Source organism: Scyliorhinus torazame, chromosome 9 (assembly GCF_047496885.1).
Source record: "Scyliorhinus torazame isolate Kashiwa2021f chromosome 9, sScyTor2.1, whole genome shotgun sequence".
NCBI lineage: Eukaryota > Metazoa > Chordata > Chondrichthyes > Carcharhiniformes > Scyliorhinidae > Scyliorhinus > Scyliorhinus torazame.
Genome location: NC_092715.1, coordinates 195,821,201 through 195,838,614, shown reverse-complemented (window position 1 = coordinate 195,838,614; position 17,414 = coordinate 195,821,201). Strand labels below are relative to the sequence as shown.

The 17,414-nt window shown below is 44.2% G+C and overlaps 1 protein-coding gene across 1 annotated transcript in view; it reads left to right on the top strand.

Annotated features, from left to right (window-relative positions):
• mtap (methylthioadenosine phosphorylase) overlaps window positions 1-17,414 on the top strand; it is a 253,472-nt gene that overhangs the window by 166,305 nt on the left and 69,753 nt on the right. Inside the window, exon 5 of the mRNA XM_072516927.1 lies at window positions 12,982-13,084. Within this exon, the coding sequence (XP_072373028.1) occupies window positions 12,982-13,084 (103 nt within the window). The remainder of the gene's footprint in view (window positions 1-12,981; window positions 13,085-17,414) is intronic.

The following is a 17,414-nucleotide window of genomic DNA, read 5'->3' as shown; positions in this document are numbered from 1 at the left end:
CAGTAACTTCATTGAAGCCTACTTGTGACAATAAGCGATTTTCATTTCATTTCCAATCTTGGATGACTATCAGTGTGGAGTTTGCACGTTCTCCCCATGTCTGCGTGGGTTTCCTCCTGGTGCTCCGGTTTCCTCCCAAAGTCCAAAGATGTGCAGGTTAGGTGGATTGGTCATGCTAAATTGCCTCTAGGTGGGAGTACGTGAATGGGAGGGGGATTGGGCATAGGTAGGGTGCTCTTTCAGCAGGTTGGTGCAGACTCGATACACCGAATGGCCTCCTTTTGCACTGTAGTGATTCTATGTGACAGGTCAAGTGGATAATGGGGATCCTGTCGATGTTGTATCTCTGGACTTCAGGAAGGGGTTTGTTAAGGTGCCATACAGAAGGTTAACACACAACGTTAAATCACATGATATTAGGGGTAATTTATTAAATAGGATAGAAGACTGGATAACGGACAGGAGACAGAGAGTCAGGCTAATGGGTCTTTTTCTGAATGGCAAGATTGTAGCTAGTGGGGTTCCACCGGGTTTGGTCCTTGGGCCTCAACTATTAAGTTCTATATTCATGACTTGGATATAGAAGATTCTATAACTAAAATTGTGCACAGATTTATAGCTAAAGGAATGGAGTATATAGGTACGGGCGTGTTGTCGCAACAAGGCATTGCTGAGACACACCTGGAGTATTCTGCACAGGTTGGTCCCCTTATTTGAGGAAAGATGTCGTGGCATTGGAGGCAATTCAGAGGAGGTTCAGTAGATTGATTCCAGATATGAGGGGTGTGTCTTATGAAGAGAGATTGAGCAGTTTAGGCCTATCCTCCCGAGAGTTTAGAAGAATGAGGGGAGATCAAATTGAGGCATATAAGATGATAAAAGGCATTGATAAAGTAGACAGGGAGCAGGTGCTTCCTGTTATGGGGTATTCTAGAATGAGAGGTCGTAGTCTCAGGATAAGGTGATAGCAAATTTATAAAGAGTTTCGGAGAAGATACTTCTCTCAAAGGGTTGCGAATCTCTGGAATTCGCTACCCCAGAGTGCCGTGGAGAACCCATCGGAGACCCCCGGAGTGGTCAGGAATAGTGCAGGGTGGTCCCCTGACCCTCTGCCTGGAACGTAGGCACATTGGCACTGCCCAGCTGGCACCTTGGCACTGCCAAGGTGCTCAGGTGGCACTGCCAAGTTGGCAGGGGCACTGCCTGGGTGCCAGGTGGCATTGCCAGGGGTCATGGCCCGAGGGGGTCCATGCCCAGGAAAGGAGCGATGAAGGGGAGGGTTTGATGGGGGGTGCAAAGAAGGTAAGTAGGAGCCTCTGGGAGGTTGAGGGGGGGGGGGTGACTGGTGTAGGTCCTGGGGGGTGTGGCTGAAGGTGAGGTGGCCCAGGGACCCCATAGCGGGGTGTCCTCAATTGAGGGTGTGCGAGGGGTGGCATTGTCCACGGGTGAGGGTTGTGGGAGACCCACAAGCTCACTTCGAGATCCAGTCACCATTTCAAAATGGCGGCCCGATCCCAGCTCCCCAGTGTTGAAAATAAATTTCTACGTGTGGGCTAAACCAGTGAGAAACTCCGCAGGGCCCAAAAAAGTGACTAAGGGAGCGATCGACCCAAAATGGAACAAAGTTCCCGAGCGAACGCATTTAGCCACGTGTTTCCCGGCAGTAGCAGTGCAGACAAACAAATGGCTATTCAAAGCAACTCATGTTGAATAACGGGCCTGAACAGAGAATGTCTGGCCTAGTCCACAAACAGACCCATTTTTTACAATGCGAGCTCTGCTCGCCAAAACTCCTATTGTAGTGAGAGATTGGGACGCCATTTTACTCCTAGACCCCCAAAGGAATCCCTGACCTTCCCTGAGGCGAAGGGGTTGAATCCCAAAGCCTCAGGTATTTCGGGAATCTGCATATTACAGTCAGGCTTACTGCCTCGCTGTAATGTGCAGATCTGCAAAAACGTAAATTGCGTAGAATCCTGTGAGGCGTTGCGAGCCGTGTAGATCCCGGGAGAGGGGTCTCCCTGCCTGCAACAGCCACATTGTGCTGCGACGAGCTGTTTTTCCGTCGAAGTGTGGCTGTAGGATCACATCCTAAGTGTCATTTCATAGCGTTGGAAACTCGCTGACAGAGTCGGAAGTAAACCCCTTGAAAAGCCAGCCACAAGAGAACTTAGAAATTTTCATCACTCCACATTTGCCTGCTACACTTTGAACTGCCTCAGCCTTTAATTCTGGAGTCCCCTCTCCTTCTCCAAATTGCTTCTTTGAAGAATACACCTTTGACCAAGGTTCTGGTCATTGGTCCCGGTGTGAAATTCTGTTTGATAATTGATCCTGTGCTGTGCTTTGGAATGGTTTACAATATTAAAACTGCTGTACATAAGCGAGTTGTTTTTAGAAAGTCACAGTTTTTGCAATCGGCACTGAATGATCGTGGATTAATTTATAAATACATACCTTTCTTTAACTTTCCTTGAATTATCAATCTTTGCCAAACTCTAGAAAATAAGCTGTTTTAATAAAAAGCCAAAGCAATCTCTGCTTTCCACATTCTTTCATCTCCCTTCCCAACTCCAACCCCCCTGTTGCATATTCGACTTACACAGGCAGAATACTTCTACAAATGGAGAATCCTCGTCCTTCACTGCACCTCAGTCTCTCTGCACACAAAGCTAGTGAGTGGCCACAGTTTGCATGATATCTTTTTTTGTATGATGTCTTTTTGGAACCTAGTAACTGTCATGATATGTAGGTAATGATATACAGGCGGGCAGCTAATGAACACTGAGAACAGGACATGACCAATGAGCAGGCAGGACACTCAGGGGCGGTATCTCACTATAAAAGGCACGAGGCACTCACACTCCGCCTCTTTCCACTGATGAACATCTACAGAGTGAGTCAGGGTGTATGTACAGTATCACACCTCCAGCACGTGGCTAAGAGCTAGTCTGGTTCAGTCAGACAGAGTAACCACACTTAGGTTAGCAGAGAGTCGAACTCGTAGAGAACTGTGCTACTGGTTCAATAAATCAGATTGAACTAAATTCAAGGTCTGGAGTATCTTTTGGTTAAAGCTGCATCCAGTTACAGCCTGTGTTATCCCAGAGTACATAACACATCAGTAACCATTAAGTTAAATTTCAGAATACTGATTAGTGTATTACCTGCATTAACCTCCATCAATATTGAAAGCAATAAGACCAACCAGAAATAACTGAAGTGAATGTTTCAGCAGCAGAATTTACTTTGTGTCACCTACACGTTATCATCTGCTCTCACTTTTAAATCTGTTGAACGCATGGCTAGCAGTTCATTCTGCTTTGAAACTGACTGTCTACCCGAAAAGTAATGAATAGCTGTCAGATGTGGTTTATTATTTACATCGGTAAGAATGTAGGTGAATTGTATGTAGCTGACGCCTGTGAAATTAGCGGAGGACACTGAAGGTCTTTTACAGCAAATGATGCAGATGCTTGTTGATATGATTTAATTTTATAAGACTTAATGGAGCAGGAACAAGTGAGTCACAGAATTGTCAGTTACCAAAGGAAGAGAAGGCAAAAGTGAAACACTTCTACCCTTGCCCTTTTATTCAAGAAATTTTAACCAGTACTGGCATACATTTGAGCACTCTTGCACCCTTAGCTAACTGATAGATAAACCTGAAATCCAGTATTCAGCCTTAAAGCTAGTCGTTGTCAATATGTTCTGATCCAGTAATTCTACTTAATACCTGGTAGAAAAGTACTTCCTCTTCAGCAGACCTTTAGCACCTTTGTACTTGAAAAAATATTTTAAGCACCTGGCTGCTTTGATATTATACTTGTGCATCCCACCAGAATGTATAACTTTAATGATGTTTTTAAAGGATAATCTTTAAGAGTTGGATTTGTGAACCCCTAACCATTGATGAATGTGATGATAAGCAGGCCTTGAACTGTCCTGCATGTGGTGAGAATTTCATTTTATGGCCCCAAAAGTTAACAATGGATATGGGGCTATTCCAATATACTGAGCAGCAAATGAAAGGCCTCAATTAAACATTAGGTTCCTCATCTAAAAGGTCTATCAGTGCCACTGTAGATCCTGGGATTTGCATGAAGCTTCATCACTCGATTTGATTTCTAACTTGAGAAGTGAGGCGGCACGGTTAGCATTGTTGCTTCACAGCACCAAGGTCCCAGGTTCGATTCCAGCTTGGGTCACTGTCTGTGCGGAGTCTGCACATTCTCCCTGTGTGAATTATTATATGGACGATTAAATACAGCAGATGGGGTTGGTAATGTGTTGGAAAGTTATTTTCAACTTTCCTCTTTCCTTTGTCTGTAAGCAGGAAACACTCACGGCAGCAGGAAGTGAGGCATATTTTGGGCGTTTCTAATTGGTCCGTTTATTCGCAGTTTATTCAGATGCCAGTCTGGGCTAAAATGATTAGAAGGCTGTGACGTAATAGATTGGTCACAAATAATGTATATAGAGTTTGTATTAATGGCTTTATTATAACATTAATAGCTTGACAACTCCATTGGGAAATTTTGGTCCTTCATAATCATTTTAATGTCCAGGATTCACTGAACAGTACATAACCTGGTAAACATGTAGCTACCTGGAAAACACACTGCATTCATAATTGGCTGTAAACACTATATCATGCTAGATTAACCTGATAACTGCACACTCCGCAAGTTATACTTATTTTGGAATAGTTTTAAACTATATAATGTGACCATGACTGGCTACGTGATTGGGGACTTGTGACATTCAAAACTGTTCAGAGTTTCCTTTTCACAGTTAATCCATTGTCTTGAAACAGCAATGCATCTTCTTTATATTTGTAAAGCCTACTTGTACACTAAAGATTATTATTATAAAAATGAAAGCCTGCAAATGCAGGAAGTGTGAATGCAGCAACAGCACTTTCAAAGGAGCAGTACAAAACGCAAGGGGTGAAAAGAAGGGCATAGAGGTAAAAGGGGAAAGAGGATGGCATGGAATGTTTAAATGGAAAAAAGAATATGCTAAATTGCTGAATTGACATGGATATGATACACACAATTTTGGCACGGGGACACAGTGGTTAGCACTGCTGCCTCACAGCGCCACGGACCAGGTTCAATTCCCGCCTCAGTTGACTGTCTGTGTGGAGTTTGCACATTCTCCCTGTATCTGTGTGGGTTTCCTCCAGATGCTCTAGTTTCCTCCCACAGTCCAAAGATGTGTAGGTTGGGTGGATTGGCCATTCTAAATTGTGCCTTAGTGTCCAAAGATGTGCTGGTTAGGTCGGATTTTGGGGTTACAGAAGAACTAGAAGCAGGAGTAGGCCTGGACCACCCCAGAGTCTAGTGAAATTTAGTAAATTATCACTAGTGCATTTGCAATTTCCCTAGCCATCTCTTTTAGCAAGCACTCTGGGATGCATTCCATCAGGGCCAGGAGACTTGTCTACCTTTAGCCCCATTAGCTTGGCCATCACTACCTCCTTAGTGATAACAATCATCTCAAGGTCCTCACCTGTCATAGCCTCATTTCCATCAGTCACTGGCATGTTATTTGTGTCTTCCACTGTGAAGACCGACCCAAAAAACCTGTTCAGTTCCTCAGCCATTTCCTCATCTACCATTATTAAATCTCCCTTCTCATCCTCTAAAGGACCAATATTTACCTTAGCCACTCTTTTTTGTTTTATATATATGTAGAAACTTTTTCTATCTGTTTTTATATTCTGAGCAAGTTTACTCTCATAATCTATCTTACTCTTCTTTATAGCTTTTTTAGTAGCTTTCTGTTGCTTCCTAAAGATTTCCCAGTCCTCTCGTCTCCCACTAATCTTTGCCACTTTGTATGCTTTTTCCTTCAATTTGATACTCTCCCTTATTTCCTTAGATATCCACGGTCGATTTTCCCTCTTTCTACCGTTCTTCCTTTTTGTTGGTATAAACTTTTGCTGATCACTGTGAAAAATCGCTTGGAAGGTTCTCCACTGTTCCTCAACTGTTTCACCATAATGTCTTTGCTCCCAGTATACCTTAGCTAGCTCTTCTCTCATCCCATTGTAATCTCCTTTGTTTAAGTACAAAACACTGGTGTTTGATTTTACCTTCTCACCCTCCATCTGTTACAGGGATAGGGTGGGGGAGTGGGCCTAGGTAGGATGCTCTTTCAGAGGGTTGCAGCAGCCTTGATGGGCCGGATGGCCTCCTTCTATACTGTAGGAATATGTTCTAACAATGCAAAGTTTAAAAAATTGACAACATTTAAGAGACATTGAGAACATTGGAATAACTGAAGAAGTTGAGGTCTGCAGTGGAAAGATGAAAGGCTGGCAGTGTAGGTGAAACAGCCTGAGAAGAAAAGGTGCAGATTATCTTGCCAAGGGGGACCAACCCCAGTGAAAAGCTGTCCTCCGCACCCTCTTGGGTAGAGCATGAAAAGCCTATCCCACGTTGGCAGCATCTACTGCTTGAAGAACATTGCAGCTACGGTTCAAGTTTGAGTTTATTGAAATTAATATTGAGGCCAGAGCATTGCAAAATGCCTAATTAAAAAAAATAAGAGTTTGTTTCTTGAGCTTGTGTTGAACTTCCCCACAGCAGTGCAGAAAGGCTAGAGTAGGAGTGAAACAGAGAATTAAAGTGGCAAGCGAAAGGAAGCTCAGGATGCTTGGTATCTCCATTGTCGACCAGCCCACCTGAGGCAACTGAACTGGGCTAGCAGAAGGTAATGAGCGAACTAACAATCTTCACAAATCTCCCTGTCACAGATGAATCTGTCCATGACAGTATTGGTGACCACTTTACAGTCCTTGTGGAGGCAAAGACCCATCTTTGCACTGTTAAATGGGAGAGTGTTCGAATGCATGTAGCATCTCAAAACTGGGTATCCATGCAGCACTACGGACCAACAGCAGCAGCAGAATTGTATTTAACAGCAATTTGTATTCCTCACTCGCCCCTTAGTATCAACCCTGCTTCAGTGAGATGTTTAGGAGAACAAAATGGGAGCAAATTAACCATACCAAAATAGTGTAACCTGGTGAAACTACAACAATGCACTATATGTACGATAAATAGCAGAAGCAGCATGTTAAAGATAAAACTCTTGAGATTCCAAATCCAATAGATTATATCAAAGCTCTACAATTCCTGCCACATCCAGTTATGAATGGTGAAGGACAATAATACAACTAACTAGAGGACGAGGCTTTCAAAGCATCTCCATCCTCCCTGATGGGGGAGCCCAGCACATAAGTATAAGAAACAAGGCTGAAACATTTGAAACCATCTTCAGCCAGAGTGCGGAGTGGATGATCCATCTCAGCCTCCTCTGTGTCACAGATGCCTGTCTTCAGCCAATTTGCTTCACTCCACGGGATATCAAGAAACAATTGAAGCCACTAGATACGGCAAAGGACATGGGCCCTGACAATATCGCCTTTGTGCTCCAGAAACTAGCCACGCATTTTGCAACACTGTTCCAGCACAACTGCAACACAGGCATCTTCCTGACAATGTGGAAAAGGTAGAGAGGAACTGTTCCACTGGTCGGAGTCATACTTAGTAAAGGTTTTGGTTGTTGGTGACCAAACATCTCAACACCAGGATATTGCTGCAACAGTTTATCAGGATAATGTCTGAGGTCCTACCATCTTCAGCTACTTCATCAATGACCTTCCCTCCAACATGAGGTCAGAAATGGGGATGGATGCTGATGATTGTACAATGTTCAGAACCAGTTGCAAAGTCTCAGATACTGAGGCAGTCGGTGTCTATTTGCAGAAAGATCTGGATTATATATATGGATGGGCTGATGAGAGGCTAGTAACATTTGCATCACACAAGTATCAGGTAATGACCATCTCCAACAAGAGAGTCTAACCGTCTCCCCTTGATATTCCATGGTATTACAATTGCATAGATCCCCCACTAACTAACATCCTGGATGTTACCATTAACCAAAAACTGAACTGAAGCAATCGTATAAATACTGTGGCTACAAGAACAGTTCAGAGGCTGGGAATTCTGCGGCATGTGACTGATCTTCTGACTCCCCCAAAACCTGTCCAACATTTACAAATCACGAATCAGGAGTCTGATGGAATACTCTCTGCTTTCCTGGATAAGTGCAGCTCCTTGAACACTCAAGAAGCTCAAAACCACCCAGGGCTAAGCAGTTCACTTGATCGACATCCCATCCACTAACTTAAGTATTTGCTCCCGCCACCACCAACACACACTTGCAGCCAAGCATACTATGTACAAAATGCACTGCAGCAACTCGCCAAGTCCCCTTCAACAGCACCGTCCAACACTGCAACCTCCACTACCTAGAAGGTCAATGGCAGCAGACTCATGGGAACATCATCTTCTGCAGATTCTCCAAGCCACACACTTGTCCTTACTTGGAACTATCTTGCCATTCTTTCACTGTCGCTGAGCCAAATTCCTGAAACTCCATTCCTAAAACTACTGTACTGTACCTGCACCAGATGGACTGCAGTGTTCAAGAAGGCGGCTGAGCAACACCACCTCATGGCAATTAGGGATGGGAAACAAATGTTGGCATTGCTAGCTACATCCACATCCCATCAAAATATTTTTGAAAAGAGTGTCCTGGGGATTGCCTTGAAAGTGTTCTCCAAGTGGAATCAGAAGACAGATGGGACTATTGGATAAACTTAATAGATAAGAGCCTCAAATGGCTTTGAGAACAAACTATTTTCATTCTATGGCAAAATGCAAGACTTCAAGACCATCGGCCTGAGATGGTTTAGAAACAAGAGATAAATTGGTTAACTCCTCCTTTGTTTTTTCTTGGAGATATTTGAAGTTAAGGGAACTGCCATATCTGAATCCTGAGACTGCAGGCAATTGGGTGACCTAGGGAAATTTACCATGACCATTTAGAGTGAGCAACAGCAAGACAGGGTGAACGCTTCTGACAAATTAGTCATCACATGAGTAGAAAGGGGAGTTTCTTTGCGTTTCAAGTGGAAATAAAGAGGGAGCTTTTGCAGACGTTTAGGCCTTGAGGCTTTCTAGCTTTTAGGATTTCTTGTTTAATTTTGACTTTGCTTCTTTGATTTTATTTTTGTGTTAGTGATCTGTACCTAAGTGGTTTATGAAGTATATTTCCAATAATCAACAGAGAATTGAAACTATAGACATCACAGTTTACGACAATGCCAACTGGTGTCGCGCATATGTGCATATTTACCTCAGTTTAGGGATGGTGATATTTTAAAAGGCGAATTCTGATTAAAAAGAAACACCTGCATTTATATCGCACCTTTGAGACTTCAGGATGCCCCATTGTTCTTTCCAGCCAATGCAGTATTTTTGATGTGCAGACACTGTTGAAATGTAGTGGACAGGTGGGTGTTTAATTTGAACGGCCCTTATTTCTCCACTCGCCACCTGTCTGTAAGCAGAATAATAATATAATGTTTTGGTTTTGACTTCCCCCTTTATAAGCCTGGCGTATTTCCCAACCCCTCAGATTTGGTGTGATCCGGGGCCTGTTCTCATACTGCAACTGTTTACAATCTATATAAATGATGTGCAAAATTTGCTGATGATACTAAAATAGGTAGGAAAGTGAACAGTGAAGAGAATATAAAGAATTATCAGACGGATAAAGATAGGCTCGGAGAATGGGCCAAAATTTGGCAGATGGAGTTTAATGTGGATAAGTGTGAGGTTATCCATGTTGGCCAAAAAAATAGAAAAGCAAATTATTATCTGAATAGAAAGTAGATTCAAAATGCATCTGGGCAGAGGGATCTGGGTGTCTTTGTTCCTGAATCGTAGAAAGTAGGTATGCAAGTACAGCATGTTATAAAAAAGACAAATCGAATTTTGCGTTTATTGCAAAAGAACTGGAGTATAAAAGTAGAGAAGTGTTGTTGCAATTGTATAGAATATTGGTGAGACCACGTCTGAAGTATTGTCCAGTTTTGGTCTCCTTATTTGACGAAGGATGTGGTGGCATTGGAAGCAGTTCAGAGAAAGTTCACCAGATTGATTCCTGGGATGCAAGGGTTGATGTATGAGGAAAGATTGAACAGTTTGGGCTTCCACTCGCTGGTGTTTAGAAGGATGAGAGGGGATCTGATCGAAGTATATAAAATACTAAAAGGGATAAAGTAAATGTAGACCAAATGTTCCTCCTTATGGGGCAACCTAGAATGCGAGGTCACAGATATAGTTTGAGAGGCGGTAGATTTAAAACTGAGATGAGGAGGAACTACGTCTCACAGAGGGTGGTGGAACTCGCTGCCCCATAGTGCGATCAGCCATGATCTGATTGAATGGCAGAGACGGCTTGAAGGGCTGAATTGCCTACTTCTGCTCCTAATTCCTTTGTTCCTATGATCCAATTTCTAGTAATAACCTCACAGCTAATTCGAGGTAAGATGAATTCCGAGGGTTACATATTCGCACACACTCAAAATGCAGAAGGGGAAGTGTCGCCATGTAGTCCCTGGTGCATTCATGTAATAAAAGAGGGATGGAGAAAGAAGGATTTGTAGTGCGAAGACATAGAGCAAAGAGTTACAGGTTCATGTGAGTCCAGAGTCCGAATCAAAAGTCCAATATTTATTCCTTCACAGAATTCGGCAGGCTGAACTGTTGCTGGATAATTCACTTTTTCAGTAGAGTTGACTGCTACGATGAGGTAGGCATGCAGAGATGAATTAGTCTTGTCAGGAATGGTTCAGAAGTTCCCACTGTAGATGGGATCAGGTAATCAAACTTGGACAGAGACCTTGTTGTCCGGTGCTGCTGCTTTGTAGATGGCAAGAATTTGACAGGTAGTTGCAGGGTGCTTTGTCCGAGGAGATTCTGGGGGCCATGCCTGGAGTATGAAATGAAGATGGCCTTTGCATCATTCCTTTCACTGCAACCCACATAGTTCAGAGATAACAAGGTGTAGGCTTCTCAGATAGTGTCAGAAATTTCCCTTTGTTCTGGGGTACCACTAGTCATGGCTTCAGTAGTTTGGAAAGCTCAGTGTCCAATTTTTAAACTGTAGGAAGTAGCCATGATGTTATATATAATGTGAGGTCTTCGCTCCATGACAGTAGGATAGAGATTGTCAATATTCATATAATAAGATTCCGCAGACAACAGTGTGATAATGATGTTAGTTGAAGGAAAGATATTGACCAAAATATTGGGAAGAACTCTGCTGTTCTTCTTCAAAATAGTGTCATAGTATCTGCTACACTCACCTGAGAGCGCAGACGGGACCTTGCTTTAATGCCTCATCTGAAATATGACATCTCACCCTGTGCAGCATTCCCTCAGTCCTGGATTCTCAGCCTAGATTTTGTGCTCAGGTCCCTGGCGTGGGACTTAAGCCCACAACCGTCTGCCTGAGGAGAGAGTTACCAGTGAACCCCAGCTGACACAGTTAACGGAGCATGCGGTGGATTTACCCAGCAGCAGAGTGTAACAAATAAAACAGTTATAAAAAGGATTCTAATCATCCAGCATCTCAGAAACAAGCACCATCGTCCCAGGCCAAGTAGCACATAAGACCTGTTATATATGTTCTGAAAACTGTGCTTACCACCAGTACATAGATTCGATTCCATTCAACCGGCTGGTTGCTACCACGTCAGCTGTTTAATCTTAAATTAATCTCACCAATTTATGTCAATATTAGATTCTGATCTCAAATGTAATTTGATGATCAGCAACCCAGTTGAATTACTGTTATACCATTGATCCTCCTTTGAATCCTCTGTTTGCATTGGACAAGAGCATAATGTTGAGACGCAGAATGAGTATTTGTAAACCATCAAAATTTAGCACTTCCAGGACATAGGGTGTGCTGCAGATGGTAACAATAGAGAGCACATGTATTTAACCTACTTCCCTATTCATTGCTTTGAACTGGAATTGATCTATTGATGTTTTATACACTGTTGATGGAACATTCACAGAGCATACATGTAGCATGATGGGTAGGGAACAATGAATTATATCCTTTCGGTTCTCATCAACAAGGATTGTCAGTTAATTAAGGGCTGGTTTAGCACAATGGGCTAAACAGTTGGCTTGTAATGCAGAACAAGGCCAGCAGCGTGGGTTCAATTCCCGTACCGGCCTCCCCGAACAGGCGCCGGAACGTGGCGACTAGGGGCTTTTCACAGTAACTTCATTGAAGCCTACTTGTGACAATAAGTGATTATTATTCTTATTATTAATTGTGTGAACAATTAGATGAATGATGTTCCATAATTACCCACTGAGTATTTAGGATTATTAATATCATGCCATGAATTTAAATATTTCAAATGACGAGTTTAGTTTTAAGACGGCCATGGGACTCGCTCCCTAACAAGACGGGCAGCTTTCTTCCTTTTTTAATCTTTTGAAAATTTGAATGGAACTGGTTAGCTAAAATATTTTAAATTGCTTACAAAACTTGAAGGAAAAAGACTAGCACCTATTTATAGTGCATTATTGAGTCTTTTGGAAACATCCCAACATTTTTCACGTATAATTAGTTTGTTTAAAAACAATGGCTGTATTATATTGCATTCAGCAGCCATTCTGTCCATAGTAAGATTCTCCAAGCAGCAATAACTTTGGCTGAGGGAGGAATGTTGTCCCGGACAACACATCTTTCTGATGTTTTTCTTTCAACCATTTCCATGGGATCTTAAATAACAGAAAAGGTGGGAGGACCTTTGTTTAACTACTCATTCAAAGGACTATATTAGGGACAGTGGAGAAACTGACAGCAGAAGAGATTTGTATGGTTCAGTTGGAGAGCAGGTAAGGCGCAATGGGGATATTCTGATTTCCTTTGACGTTACTATGCACAAGATGTCACATAAAATGGACATGGACCATTTCATAAGTTGTTTTCTAAGCGAATACTTTTATTGTTATGTTCAATTTTCCAGCTCTCAGTAACACAGGTGATCTGTGAAGTTCTATAATATAATTTTGTTCCATTCAATCACAGAACAACAAAGAGGTATCAGACGTTCTATGATGGCAGTTCAGCCAGCCCGGTTGGAGTTTGTCACATTTCAATGGCTGACCCATTCTGCCAGAAAACTAGAGAGGTGAGTACAGAATCATGCAATAGGACCAACAGGTATCTTGCACAGACCAAATTTGAAGTGTAATATTATCCTTATTCCACGGAATCTCCTGACTAAGCAAAGTAGACAAACCTACCTGTCCAAACTGAAGGTGGGCTCGCATCTTTCAGAAAGACTTCAAAGTATAGTTTCTGCTAGAACCTTTTCAAACTAATTACATTTAAATAGGGTTATGGATATAGTAGTGTTGTAATACGTAACCGGACTATCTGTCTAGAGAACCAAGGCAATTTGATAATTTGCATTCAGTGTTTAGAATCGAGAAATTCTTTATAAGGTGCATCGGTAAAAGTGATCATGAAGTCATCATTTGGCGAAGGAAAACTGTGACTTCAGTGCCAGAACAATGTTTCTGATTCGTAGCTGCCCTCTGAAATGGACGAACAAACCATTCAGCTCTATGTTTTGTTATTTAATATATTTGTCATCACGCTAAATTCTGATTTTTATGTTTACAAAAGAAATTGGTTCTCTCCAAGAACATTTTGAGGTTATTTGTTGGTGGATTGGGTGACAACATTTCAGTTCTCATCTTAATTATTTGTCTGATCCTCATGTTTGTATATCGTGTAACCTACTAGAAAGTCTGCCATAGGCTACATTATGTTTGGCGTGTATGCAGACCAGGCAGTGGGAGCTGAAATCACTGGATCTAACTTAATTTGGTTGTCTATTTTAATGTATTTTAAGGCCTTGCATCTTAAGTGGGCCCTTCCATTGCAAACAGTGCAAATTCAATTCTCAACAGTTGATACAAATCTAAAAGACAGACAATTACAACTCCTGGGAATCTGAAATAAATATTGGAATAATAAAGAAAATGTTGGAAATGCACTGTAGGTTAGCCTGAATCTGTAAAGAAAAGCCACCAGTTAACGTTCTGGCCGTATCCCTTTCATTGAAATTAACAATTGTGTACCATCTTTGATTCGCCCACAATCAACATCCTGGGGGTTACCATTGATCAGAAACTGAACCGGAATAGTCATATTAATACTATGGCTACTAGGGCAGGTCAAAGGCTAGAAATCCTACGGCGAATGACTCCCTGACTCCCAAAGTCTGTCCAACATCTACAGCGCACAAGACAGGGGTGTAATGGAATACTCTCCACTTGCCTGGATGAGTGTAGCTCCAACAACACTCAAGAAGCTCAACATCATCCAGAACAAAGCAGCCCGCTTGATTGATCCCACTTCCACCCTCCACCACCGACGAACAGTGGCAGCCGTGTGTGCCATCTACAAGATGCACTGCAGTAACTCACCAAGGTTTGTGAGACAGTACCTTCCAAATACACGACCACTACCATCTAGAAGGACAAGAGCACCAGATGCCTGGAACCCTACCACCTGGAGGTTTCCCTCCAAGTCACTCACTACCCTGACTTGGAAATATATCGCCGTTCCTTCGCTGTCGCTGGGGCAAAGTCCTGGAACTCCCTCCTTAACAGCACAGTGGGTGTACCTACACCTTAGGGACCGCAACAATTCAAGAAGGCAGCATACCACCACCTTTTCTTTTTAGAAAATATTTTATTGAGGCTTTATAATTGTAACATTCTAAAAAGAGCGGTCCTGCACACGCAAAAACCCCACAATGACATACCCAACTTCCCCCCGCCCTAACTCCTAGCTACCCATATATTAGATTCCCTGCCCTTATTCTTCACTTCCATGCTTCCCCTTTCCTCCTCCCCCCCCCCCCCCATTTCCCACCCCACTCCTGTTGCCGGTCAGTTTTCCTTAAAGAAATCGATGAACGGCTGCCACCTCCGAGCGAACCTCTGTAATGAACCCCTTAAGGCAATCTTAATCTTCTCTAGCCTAAGAAACCCTGCCACGTCACTGACCCACAGCCCCGACTTAAGAGGCTCCGAGTCCCTCCATCCCAGCAAAATCCGGCTCCGGGCCACAAGGGAGGTAAAGGCTAAAACGTCGCCGCCCCCCCGGGCTCCCGAATCTTCCGACACTCCAAATATTGTCACCTCTGGACTTGGAGTCACCCTCCCTTCCAGGACCTCCGACATGACATCTGAGAATCCCTGCCAAGTTCCCCATAGCTTCGGACAAGCCCAAAACCTATGCACATGATTCGCCGGACTTCCTCCCCCCCCCCTCCCCCCCCTCCCCCACCCACCCCCTCCACTGGGCCCACATCTGCCCTCCACCGCCTCAAAAAAGCTACCCATCTGGGCCACAGTCATATGAGCCCTGTGGACCTCCTTGAACTGAATCAGGCTGAGCCTGGCAGACGACGAGGCTGCATTGACTCTCCTCAGGGCCTTCTACCATGGCCCGACTTCCAGCTCCCCTCCCAACTCTTCCTCCCACTTCCTCTTCACCTCCCCGATTGGGATCCCTTCCCACTCCATCAGTTCCTTATACATCACCACCACCTTCTGAAGGGCAACTAAGGATGGGCAATAAATGCTGGCCCTAACCAGCGATGTCCACATCCTGTAAAATAATTTTTAAAAAAGAATTCTGATGACGCATACGTACCTGAAATATCAGTATTATGTTTCCTTTAGTAGATGCTGACTGACTTGCCATGTGCATACGCACATATGAATTAGGAGCAATCTCTGGAGCTTGCTCCGCCATTCAATAAGATCTTGGCTGATCTGATTGTAACCTTAATTTCACATTCCTGCCTATCCCCGGTGCGTTTTCATCCCCTTGCTTATCAAGAACCTATCTACTCCTGCCTTAAAGATATTCAAGCACTCTGCCTCAACCACCTTTTAAGGAAGAAAATTCCCTGCCCTAAATGGGTGACCCCTTAATTTGAAACAGTGACCTCAAGCTGTACACTCTCCCACAAGAGGAAGCATCTTCTCCACATCCATCCTGTCAATGCCCCTCAGGATCTTGGATGTTTCAATCAAATCGCCTCTTACTCTTCTAAACTCCAGCGGTTACAAGTCAAGCCTCTCAACCTTTCCTCAAAACACAACCTGCCCATTCCAAGTATTATCTAGCAAACCTTCTCTGAACTGCTGCATTACATCTTTCCTCAAATAAGGTGACCCAATACTGTACAAAATGCTCCAACTGTGGTCACACCGATGCCCTGTACAACTGAGACATAACCTCCCTACCTTTGTATTAAATACCACTTGCAACAAATGATAACATTCTATTAGCTTTCCTAATTACTTGCTGTGCCTGCATACTAACCGTCTGCAATTCATGCACTAGGACACCCAGATCCCTCTGCATCTTAGAGCTCTGCAATCTCTCAGCATATAGATAATATGCTTTTATTTTTATTTGTCCTGCCAAAATGAACAACCTCACAATTTTCACAGATCTTTGCCCACTCAACTAACCTGCGTATATCTTTCTGTAGCCTCCCTATGTCCGCTTCACAATTCACTGTCATCACCTAATACAGAAATCATACTATCCAAATAATTTACATGAATTATAAAGAGTTGAGGCCCCAACACAGTGGTTAGCACTGCTGCCTCACAGCACCACAGCTCCAGGTTCAATTCTGGCCTCGGGTGACTGTGCAGAGTTTGCACTTTCTCCCTGTGTCTGTGTGGGTCTTCTCCAGATCCTCTGGTTTTCTCCCACAGTCCAAAGATGTGCAGGTTAGGTGGATTGGCCATGCTAAATTGCCCCTAGGTGGTGTTACAGGGATAGGGGGCGTCATTCTCTGACCCCCCGCCGGGTCGGAGAATGGCCGTTGGCCGCCGTGAATCCCGCCCCTGCCGAAGTCTCCGGTACCGGAGATTGGGCGGGGGCGGGAATCGGGCCGCGCCGGTTGGCGGGACCCCCCGCTGGATTCTCCGGCCCGGATGGGCCGAAGTCACGCCCAGGAATTGCCTGTCCCGCCGACGTAAATCAAACCTGGTATTTACCGGCGGGACCAGGCGGCGTGGGCGGGCTCCGGGGTCCTGGGGGGGGGCACGGGGCGATCTGACCCCGGGGGGTGCCCCCGCGATCGGGGCCCACCGATCCGCGGGCGGGCCTGTGCCGTGGGGGCACTCTTTCCCTTCCGCCTCCGCTACGGCCTCCACCATGGCGGAGGCGGAAGAGACTCTCCCCACTGCACATGCACGGGAAACTGACAGCGCCTGCTGACACTCCCGCGCATGCACCGGGAAACTGACAGCGGCCGCTGACGCTCCCGCGCATGCGCTGCATTTCCGCTCCAGCTGGCGGGGCAACAAACGGCATTTCCGCCAGCTGGCGGGGCGGAAATCCCTCCGGTGTCGGCCTAGCCCCTCAATGTTGGGGCTAGGCCGCCAAAGATGCGGAGCATTCCGCACCTTTGGGCC